The 10,285-nt window shown below is 58.2% G+C and overlaps 1 protein-coding gene across 3 annotated transcripts; it reads right to left on the minus strand.

Annotated features, from left to right (window-relative positions):
• Positions 1-2,548: 2,548 nt before the first annotated feature.
• ULK3 (unc-51 like kinase 3) lies at positions 2,549-9,926 on the minus strand. Of its 3 annotated transcripts, XM_049613882.1 has the most exons (16): positions 9,031-9,926; positions 8,247-8,387; positions 8,040-8,160; positions 7,459-7,563; positions 6,577-6,720; positions 6,286-6,368; positions 5,780-5,935; positions 5,530-5,635; positions 5,290-5,330; positions 4,959-5,061; positions 4,765-4,829; positions 4,601-4,679; positions 4,484-4,524; positions 4,053-4,100; positions 3,797-3,863; positions 2,549-3,678 (listed from the first exon to the last, which is right to left on the minus strand). In XM_049613882.1, exons 1-16 carry the CDS (start codon positions 9,130-9,132, stop codon positions 3,662-3,664), a joined length of 1,419 nt encoding a protein of 472 aa, XP_049469839.1. In that variant the 5' UTR covers positions 9,133-9,926; the 3' UTR covers positions 2,549-3,661. The 3 variants fall into 3 exon arrangements, 1 of the variants encoding a protein (XP_049469839.1); XR_007453873.1 differs by lacking the exon at positions 2,549-3,678 and having other exon boundaries at positions 3,813-3,863; positions 4,053-4,524; XR_007453874.1 differs by lacking the exons at positions 2,549-3,678; positions 9,031-9,926 and having other exon boundaries at positions 3,813-3,863; positions 4,053-4,524; positions 8,040-8,083; positions 8,247-8,334.
• Between the last annotated feature and the right edge of the window lie 359 nt (positions 9,927-10,285).

Consider the following 10,285-nt stretch of genomic DNA (forward strand, 5'->3'; position numbering starts at 1 on the left):
TTCCCTCCTTCTTTCCTCTCATGCTTGTAGGCAGTCTGAGGATACAGGAGATGTTGAAAGGGGACGAGACAGCCCCTGCCACCCCCCTGCACGCTTTCAGGAAGAAAGCAATGGCAAAGATGGCCGGCCTGCTCCCCTCACCCTGACTCCTGATTCTGGCCCCATAATACTGGAGATTTCAGGAAGATTGGTGATCCCTGCCCAACTCCAGTCCCTTTCTTCTGCCTTCTACCCACCCAGACAGCTCAGGCCTAGCTCTCAGAGGGAGAGTGGTACAGAGGAAAGCAGTGACTTTCCAGAGGCCAGCTGGTCTCCAGGGAGAAGTTGGGAGGGTGAGGAGGTTTGGAGTTCAGAGGACCTCCCCTTCCCCCATTAGCCAGATGGTACCTCCTCAGACATGAAGGCCCCCAGGCACGCACTGGGGACATCTGGGGGAATGTTCACTTGCTGAGCCTGAGAGGCTGGCCGTGCCTACTGACCCAGCTGATGCCTGAGGCTGGGTTGGGGGTGGGGAGCTGTGCAAGGGGAGCAGGAGGGAGCCACAGAGCCTGCTCCCCTCCCTCTAACCCTGTGCCTGCCAGGCCTAGCTGTTCCCAGAATCCTATGGGGCAAGACAGGGAGAGCAAGGGGGCCAGGGTGGGCTGATCTGGGGGAGCAGTGGCACTGAGGCTGCCTCAGCCTTATTCAGCAGGAACTATGCCTCTGTGAGCGTGATCATGAGCATAAATCCATGTCGGGTCTGCATGGTTCTGTGAACCTGAACATGGCTTTGTTGTTTTTGTATGCTGCCTGTGGCCTGTTAGGGTCTGTGTCTGTGTGTTTGTGTGTCTGTGGGATTTCAAGTGTGGGTATGAGTTACTGTAGAGAAAGTGATATGGCCCTTCCCTCATATCGCAGCCTCAGGGTTGGGCTATCTCCCAGGTCGTGGGGGGGTGGGCGGCAGCTGGGACAGCAGCTGGCTTCTGGGGACAAGAGCTTTTCTTGATGACCTCCTGAAAGGACCAAGGTTCGATGTCCTGCCCTATGTCCCTGCTTAACAAAAGACATGGCAGGCTGGGCCCAGGGACACCTGGGTCCCTCAGTCTGCTCCAGTGGCCCACCTGCTTCTCCCAGGGCTGGTTCCTTGGGAAACAGGGGTCCAGGCTCAGGTGCTCCTCCAGCTTGGCCTGGTGCTGGCTCTGGGCTCAGGGGACTAAGTGGAGGTGGGAGGACAGGGCAAAGTGAGGCACGCAGACACTGGAGCATGTCTGCCCTGCTTTGCACACTTTCAAACTGATAAAGGTGAGAAGTGGAAACTTGCTCCTAGGAGGGGAAAAAAAAAATATATATATATATATATATATATGAACATATATACATACGTATTGTGTGTCTCCCCCTCTGGTCTCCCTCTGAAGGTCTCCCCACTGCCGTCTCTGTCCTTTGCACTTGTGCATAGGACAGATTAGCATATTTCCCATAGGTCTCTGCCATTCAAAGAGAACCGTAGAGAGTGAGCCCCACCTCCTCTGGCTGGGCTGCCTCCCTCCTTGGCAGGTGGCTTAGACAAAGGACAGCCAGGAGGTCATCTACACCTTTTGCTCAGGAAGGGCCCTTCCCCAGGACCTCCTCGCTGGCCTCAGCCTCCCAGGCCTTTGCTATACCCAAAGTGGGGCCACTCCTCTCCACACCCACACACGTGACAGTTTTGGGCTCTGTTCTTGCACAGCCAATGCAGATATTGTGGGCCAACCCTCCAGCCCATAATCCTTCTGTTCAACTGTCCTTTGAATCCCATCCTTCCTCATTCCCACTGTCTCCCCCATCCAGTCTTCTCCATTCACCTGCCCACTGGGTCCGGTCATTCTTCTTCCTTCCCCTCATTTTTCTCATTGAAGCTTTCTTGTGCAGCCCATCCCGAGATAACCCAGAGTGCATTCCTCTCCCTAAATCTAAAAATTAACATTATTGAACTTGTACCATGTGTCAGGCTCACAGTAACTCAATCCTTACAAATTGCCACAAGGCGCTTATCTTTATCCTCATTTTACCAAGAAACTGGCTAATCTATGGGTCCCGAGCTTCAGGGCCAAATGGCAGAGCCGAGACCTTAGCCAGGCCTTCTGCCCTCTGGACCACTGCTCTACACTGCCCCCCAACGGCCAGGCCAAGGGTTTTGGGGAAATCCGATCCCTCTGAGCCCTTCCAGTATGGAAGGCTGAGCATCTTGGTGGTATCTGAGCTAGGCAACTGCTGCCTTGGTTGCTGCCCCAGGGGTTGGGCTTTAAGTCCCCAAAGATGCTCCTGAGACCTGGTAGGGGGAGAGTGTGGGGCCCTGGAGAGCTGGGTATGAGCACAAGACACCCTAGAGGATGCCCTGTGTCCCAGTCTGACTCACTGCTCACTCACTGGTGCAGGGAAAGGGGGGATGGGGTGGCCAGGGGTTCTGTCTGGGACCTTCCCCCGCCCTCCCTGAGGTTTCCCAGCTTTTTCTGGGGCGTCTCCAGCCCCAGCCTGAGAACAGGTGCTACCTCTCTTGTTTTTCCCAGGGCAAGAAGAGAGGCACAAGTTCAGAAAATAATTTAATAGAGAAACCATGAATTATATTCTTTACACCCAGCCTCCTGCAAGGAAGACAGACTCCTCTTGCCCCAAGGAGGCACTGAAGGGCACAAAGGTTAGAGATCGTAAACACCCTTGTGCACTTTTTAAAAAGGATCCCCCAAGTAACTCCACGTGTGTACATTCTTCTCCAGATTAAAATCACTTAGCTCACGTGGCGAGCTGAGGAGGTATTAACAGCGCCATTAGAGAGATGGGCGGATCCAGGCCCAGAAAAGGGAAGGGATGCACCCAGGGTCACACACTGGGGTAGCAGCAACATCAGACCTCCTGGATCGCCGGGTCCTCTGCAGCCTGATGGGTCAGGCAGCCCCTACGCGGGCCCCTTCCAGGCCAGAACCAGCTCTGTGGCTAGTAGGGGCCAAGGATAAAGGCTGAGGACCCCTCCCCTCGTGCCCCCTGGGCCAGAGCAGGAACAAGGCATGGCTTTCTTAAATTTGCCCCACCCATATGAAGTACATTATTTTCACGTCTGAAGGATTATCTTAAAATATTGAGAGGGTGGGCAGGGGTCAGCTCCCAAGAAGACTGGTGAGCTCTGTGGGGTGCATACCGTGGGGTGGGTGGTCCCTGAGGGGTCTTGGAGAGCCCCATTCCAGTGCAAGGAGTGAAGTGAGTTGCAATAAGGGCTCCCAGGAAGGGCAGGGGTGGGCACAGGCACAGCTGCCTGCTGACAGAGAAGGGGCAAGAGCAGAGGGCTCCCTGTCCTGTTCCCAGAACAAAAACAGAAGCCCGATGCCCCAGAAGTGACAGGCTCAGGGTCCAGCAGCCACCAAATAACAGAAGTCATACGAAGGAAACTTCTCCCAGAGTCCTGCTCCCCTTCCCTCAGGGGCCAAGGCCTAGTGTTCCCAACACAAACACGGGCCATCAGGGTCTGGGAAGTGCAGAGTATCCTGAGGGGAGCTGGGGATCCTCGGATGTGGGGGGTCGCAGAGTTGCCCATCCAGGAAACCTGTTCCACAGCACTGCAGAGGACCACAGAATTCTGGGCATCAGTCTAGGTGAGTGTGTCCCTCATTTCAGGTGGCTTATGGTCTGTCCAGTCATCCTTCTGGGGTTACTGCAGGGTGCAAGCTGTGGAGGGGAAAAGGAGAAAGTCAGTCTTAAGTCTCTGGCCAAGAGGCAGAATCCAGGGCTGCCCCCAGCCTTCACCCCTCCTTGGTAGAGGGTCAGACCCCAGGGCAGGACTCACAGCTACGAACAGACTCCGACAGCCCCTCTTTGTCCAGGCTCTCGGCTGCCCAGCGGGACTCCCTCATCTGTGGAGCATAGAGGCGGCACAGGGGTGAGAGGCAGCCAGAGGCAGGCACCGAGCCACTGAGAGCACAAGGGCAAAGGACAGAGACGGCAGTGGGGAGACCTTCAGAGGGAGACCAGAGGGGGAGACACACAAAGGGGCGCAGGGGACAGCCAGCCAGGAGCAGAACTCATCCGGCCCGTGTGCCCACCTTGACCTGTTCCTTCAGGTATTCAGCTCGAGCCATGAGGTTCTGAACCTGCCAAGGGAAGACGTGCCATGGGGTGTGGGTCAAAGGGGCCTTCAAATTGCTTGCCTCCTCACTCCTGAAACTCTCCACAGCCCTCTACCCCATCAGAACAACCTCCCCCTGACCTGTCATCCCTCCCTTCTCCAGAAAGCCTTTCCACCTGAAGCAGCCCAGCCCACTTCCTGCTGCTGGATTCCCAGATCCGTCTGTTCCATTGTCCTGACCCCCAGCACCCGTGCCCCCTGTGGAGCGCAAGGGGCTACTGATTTACCAAGTCTGTGAGGACTGACTCGCAGACTTGGAACACGCTGAGGGAAGCTGAGGAGGTCCCCCATGCAGGAGCAGGGTAAGACAAGAGGAAGCCCCCCAGTGCTCCCAACCCCAGTGGGCACCTCAGCGTGAAGCAGTTCCCGCCTCCGGCCTGGGGGCTCCGCTACAAAGAGAAGGAGGACACGTGGTGAGGGCCGGGCAGCCCAGGGCCTGGGGAGTGTGGTGATAGGGGGCCTCACCTGCCAGCAGCACCAATAACTCCCCCAGGCCGTGCTGGTACAGGTCCAGGGCATCCTGCTCCCCACCAGCTTCCTCCTCCTGCAGCCACGGGGACACCAGGTCATTTCGGGTCATGACCCGGACTCTTCCTGCCCCACCAGGACCCCTTGCACTGGGCACAAACCTTGGCCATGGCAGCCGAAGCCACGTCCAGGGCAGCGAGGAGGCGAGGTTTGTCTCGGGCCATCTCTGGGATGAGGGCAAGGGCGCAGGGTGAGGAGAGCAGCCTGTTTTTCATCTCAGGGAGACCACCCCATGTTGCCTCCCCCTCGGGCTGGCGGGACGCTGCTGGGGGCCGAGGCCAGGAACCAGGCCTACCTCTGAGCAGGTCTCGGGCTGAGGTCCCCTGCCTCAGCAGGGCCTGATTGGAGGAGGAGACGATGGCTTTGAGCTCCTCAGCCCGGGACACGTACTGCCCCACCTGCAGAAGGCGAGGGGCTGAAGAGGGGCCATCCCACCCCACCTCCCTCACCAGCACCCACCTCCAAGTTCTCCCTCTGGGTCCTCAGTGACTACTCCAAGCTGTAATGTCAGGGGGTCGACTGAGGCTCAACTAGGAGAGGAAGTTCTGGTTCTAAGTTCTAAGGAACCAGTCTGCAGAGGCCCCAGGCTCCCTCACCTGCTTCCCTCCGGAGACTCCCTCACCCACCTTTGCCTTAATTGCCTCCTTCCGCTGGGCATCCACTTCATCTGTAGAAAGGGGGGGTTCACATGAGGAGTCTGCCCTGCCCCACACCAAATTCTCTGGAATCCTCAAAAGGACCAAGTTCCAGATTTACCCTCTGCTTTGTCTCCCAAAAAATGCTGGGTGGGGAGCTGCTTCTGGAATCCATCCACCGCAGCTGTGGCTGCCCCACCCCTGCTGCACCCAGGGGCTCCAGGCACTCACAGTGCAGGGCGGGCACGAAGAAGTCCAGAGCTTTGCAGTAGAGAGACAGAGCAGCCGCGGCGTCCCCGTCCTGGTCCTTCTTCACTGCCTGCACCACGAGGGCGGTCTGGGAGACAGATCGGGAGTCATGTCCGCCTCCCATGCTCACCATGAACAGAGAAGGGCAGGTCCCCCGTTCGCCACCGAATGGGGTAGATGAGCCAGCCCCCCAACCTGCCCTCACCCCACCCCATCCCACCAGCCTGCTCACCGCTCGTGCCAGGCTCTCCCCACTGGGCACATGCTCCAGGTCCACCCAGGGGTGGGCGAAGAAATCCTGGAAGGAGATGCGACGGTTGGGGTCCCGCTCTAGGAGCCGCTGCAGCAGGTCCCGGCAGTCTCGGGAGAGCGGGGGCCGCAAGGGGAGCTGCAGGGAGGATGGAGGACAGATCACATGGGCTTCCAGCACTTCAACCCCACCCAGGGGTCCGTCAGGACTGGGGGGCGCCAAGCTGGGCCTGCGCATGCGCCTGCTTGGCTTTCCTCCCAAAGGGGCCTGCACAACAATCCCTAGGGCCAGCCCTTTGCTGCCTGCTGTGAGCTGGTCTGGGTTTCCAGAACCATACGGAACTTCAACTTCCCCTCTAGAGCATGCCCCAGCACCACAGAGCTGGCCCAGAGCCCACACCCCAATCTGTGCAGCTGGCAGTGAGGTCTCCAAACTCAGCGCCCTGAATCCCTCTGCCCAACAAGTGCCCGAGGCCCTTCAAGACTCACCTCGATAACCCGGTTGCTCCGGATCTTCTCTTCCAGCTCCGCAAACGACCTGGAGGCAAAGGGGGGCTGCCCGAAGAGGGCTTCTGTGGAAGGGAGGCAGATGGCAGGCTAGGAGGGGATAGGGTCAAGCCTGGCCTGGCCCACCTTTGGAAGATACCCCCAGAGCAAGGTCCCTGGGCCCGTAGAGTCACATTCCTTAGACCCCTTCAGGAGTGGCCCAGAGAGGCCTGGTGTGAGGACACGTGATGTAGGATGCAGGCCCCGGGGTAGGGCCGGGGACAGAGTTCTCACCGTACAGGATGACCCCCACGGACCAGAGGTCCACACGGGCGTCGTACTGCCGCTGACACACCATCTCAGGGGCCATGTAGAGAGGGGAGCCACGCAGTACATGCTTCTCGTCCCAGGGGGACATGTGCTGTGCGAAGCCGAAGTCTGCAGGCAAGAGGCAAGGCAGGAGAGCTCCACTTGTAGCTGCTTCTACTCCAAACCTTTAAAGCCTCACCCTGGGCTCCAGGGCAGGGCTCCTCCCCACCGTCCAGGCTCACCAGGATCAATCCTACCCAGCAGCCTCTGCTCACAGCCCCTCACTCCAGATCAGCCTAGAACACCCTCCTACATCCTCCTCTGGGAGCCAAAATAAATCCCACTCACCCTGCACAGCCTCCTCAGGCTTCCTTTTCCAGGAAGCCCACCCTGATCGCGTGAGCTACAAGGATAAGGGCCCACTAGGGGTCAGAAGCTCAGGTTATACCTGGCTTTCTGGCCTCCAGCCTCAAGTCCATTCTTTTCCAAGTGCCATCAGGGGCCACAGCCACGTCCTCCCCCACCTCCCACCCTCCAACACTGCCACATACCGAGTTATAGGCTGAGCCCTAATCCTGGTGACAGACCAATTCCTGACCCTGCTCACACACTGAGCCTCGTCACACACTGAGTCTTGACCCTGACACGAGACTGAGCCCTGGCCCAATCCAGTCCACTTCTGGAGTCGAGTGTGGGTAGCCTGAGAAAAGTCCTGCCTTTTGGTGGTGGGGCTGCACTCCCCAGCCCATCACTGTGTGATGACTCAACAGAGGGTGCATGAGAACCAGGGCTGCTGAATGTGCCCAGGCAGAGGGAGGCCTCTGCACACCCACCCTCCAAACTGCATCCCTGCTCTTCCGGACACACCTGCCAATTTAAGGTGGGGCTTCTCTAAGGAGCTCAGCAGAATGTTCTGTGGCTTCAGATCCAGGTGAGAGATATTCCGTTCATGCAGGAACTGCAGGGCACTAGCTGGGGAACAAGACCCACGTGAAGCAACAGGTCAGAGGAGCCCATCTCCCACCTGCCTCTCGCCTCCCTATCTGACTCTTCAAGCTTTAATACTTAAGTATCAGGTTCCTGCCACTTCTAAGAATTTGCCCCTTATGCTCTTGGACCCCTTCACAAGTTCCCCCTCCCGGCAGGCTCCCCAGCCCGTTAGGTTCTTGTTATGTTCCTTGGCAAAGCACTTGGGTCCTACCCCTGGGCCCTGGAACATTCTATGAGTTCCTTATATTATGGAAACCTGGACTCCCTACAGATGGGGGACTCCTCTCTGTCTCTCATGGCATCCTTAAGTCAGGGATAGGCACATGAGAAAGAGGGGGCCCTAAAAATCCAAGCTGGAACAGAGACAACTGCTAAGAAGGGCTCTAAGCCTGGGGAGGGGGACTGAGGGGAGCAGAGATCATGGGAAGGGGTGTCAGGCTGGGGTCAGAGGCTTTTACCCAACTGCTGCATGAAGACACGAGCCACCTTCTCAGGCAGAATCCTGCGGGTATGAATGAAGCGAGACAGGTCACCCCCTGCACAGAACTCCATGATGAGGTAGATGTTGTCGCTGTCCCACTGTGATTATACAAGCAGACAAACAGCTTGAAGAGAACGGCCCTTCTCCAGGTCCCTTTAGGGGTGGCCCCACCCCAGGCCCGCACCTGGAAGTCTTTCAGCTGTACAATGTGGGGGTGTCGAATGCCCTTGAGGATCTCAATCTCTGTCAGTAGATTCTCCACGGATGCCTTGTTCAGACTCTTCTTGGCCACGCACTTTATGGCTACCACCTCACGAGTGTCCTTCTATGGGGACAGGAGATGAGATGGTTCTGCCTTGAAGGGGCCAGAGGGTTCTGGTTCCCTCTGCCCCTCTTCCCCCATCAACTGGGCCTACCGGCTTTCCATCTTCCCCTTCTCAGGACAGGGAGGCATGGGATTCTGGAATCCCCCCCTTCCCCCCCCCCCCCCCCCGCTTCCCCACCCACTCTGATGTTCACCAACCCTGTTCCATAATCTGTTCCATTGTATTCTAGACTGCCCCCACTGAGGCATGTCATTCAGTGTTCTAGACCGACGCACTCCGCTTCCTAACTGGGTTCAGCCTTCTAGAACCCTGTCCCAGGCTCTTCCCAGCCCAAGTATCCTCCCTGTTTTGCGACTGTTCTCCGGCCAGTGACACCGAGCTCCACCGAGGTCTCCACCAAACAGGGCTGCGTGGGCGTGTGTTTGTGTTTAAGACCTAAGGGTGGCAGTCGGCTCTCAGCAACCACCTCACCCACCGAAGGACACACGGACGCTGCCGGCCGCCCGCGGGCCCCTCCCTGCTCGCACGCCGCGTCTCACCTCTCGGACGGACGCCCACCGGGGCTAGCTCGGGGTCTGGCGGGCACAGGGGCCCGGCCCTCGACGCTTCCCCGGCCCCGGGGATGCACCGCCCCGCACCCACCTTGGCGTAGGCTTTGTACACTGTGGCGTACGTGCCACTGCCCAGGCGCTCGGTGAGGATGAAGCCGTCCAGCCGCGGGGGGCCCCAACCGGGCCCCGCCATCCCCGCCGCCCCGCTCCCGCCGTTTCCTGCTTTCAGGCGCGGGGTTCCGGCGCGCAGCCCAGCGGGCAGAACGCGCGGCCGCGGGGAGCACTCCACGCTGCCCCCAGCGCCGCCCGCCGGGACTGCAGCGCGGTGGGCGGGGCGCTGGCTTCGCACCAGGTTCCCCAGGTACAGTTCCCGGGCGCCTGGTGATTGCGTGATCCGCCAGTGCCCGCAAGGGTCCTTTGGGAACACTGAGGTCCTTGAGGGCTGAGGCCAGCAGACAAGGTCACCAGGAGGAATCCCATCCAGGCTTTATGGCTCACGTGAGGGGCAACAGGGGAGGCGCCAGGGTGAGCAGGTGTGTGGAGTGGGGGTTAAGTCAAAGAGGCTCCAGAGAGTCCCCCTCCGACCTAGACCAACAGCTCTGAACTAGAGGTACTGGGACAAGAAGGTGCCTTTGGAAGAGACCAATAGTCTCAGGAAGGGGTTTGGCCCCTCCTAGACCAGCCAGAACAGGGTGGCCAGATGCAGAATCGCAGAATCTTAACTGTCCCCTCATCACTGGAGCAGCTCCATTCAGGGTCCGTAGGCCACCCCCATCCTCCGAAGTCCACAAGACATTAGGACCAGTGTTGTCTGAAAATGTCATTTTTATTTAAAGCACAAAAATTGAGACATAACATATACATTTATACATGAAGAAAAAAACACCAGAAAGTTTACAAAACCTTGGTCACTGCCACTATCATTCAGTGGCTCTGGGGCTGGTGAGCTGGCCGTTTGCAGGCTGCCTCGGGATGGGATCCAGGTTCCAGAGGCAGGCAATTGGCCAGCTTTTTGAGAGGTCCCCTCAGTCCACACACCCACCCCTACAGTCTTTGGAGGACAGGGTACAGGTTTTACCTGGGGACTCCCAGGTGCCCATCACACTGACACACCTGAGGAATCCCCAGGAACAGTGAAAGGTGACCTAGGTTCTACTCAGGGTATGGAGCCTGGAACCCTCAGAAAAAATGGCTCATCAGTCCAGCATGAAGGGGTACAGTTCTGGACTGATTCTTCCTGCCTTCCCTAAGAGTCATACAGACGACTTATTGCTGATAGTGGAAGGCAGAGTAGAGTAGAATCTGAGGCCATGGTAAAGGGCTGCTATCCCTCAGGAGGAGAGGAA

Source organism: Panthera uncia, assembly GCF_023721935.1.
Source record: "Panthera uncia isolate 11264 chromosome B3 unlocalized genomic scaffold, Puncia_PCG_1.0 HiC_scaffold_1, whole genome shotgun sequence".
Taxonomy (NCBI): domain Eukaryota; kingdom Metazoa; phylum Chordata; class Mammalia; order Carnivora; family Felidae; genus Panthera; species Panthera uncia.

Excerpts from the sequence above, each read along its gene's own strand:
- ULK3 (XM_049613882.1), bottom strand. The coding sequence starts at position 9,132 with ATGGCGGGGCCCGGTTGGGGCCCCCCGCGGCTGGACGGCTTCATCCTC. Across the intron at positions 5,331-5,529 it reads CTTCGTGCCCGCCCTGCACT|ATGAAGTGGATGCCCAGCGG; the intron begins GTGAGTGCCTGG and ends CCCTTTCTACAG. Across the intron at positions 4,101-4,483 it reads GGGAACTGCTTCACGCTGAG|GTTCAGAACCTCATGGCTCG; the intron begins GTGCCCACTGGG and ends TTCCCTTGGCAG.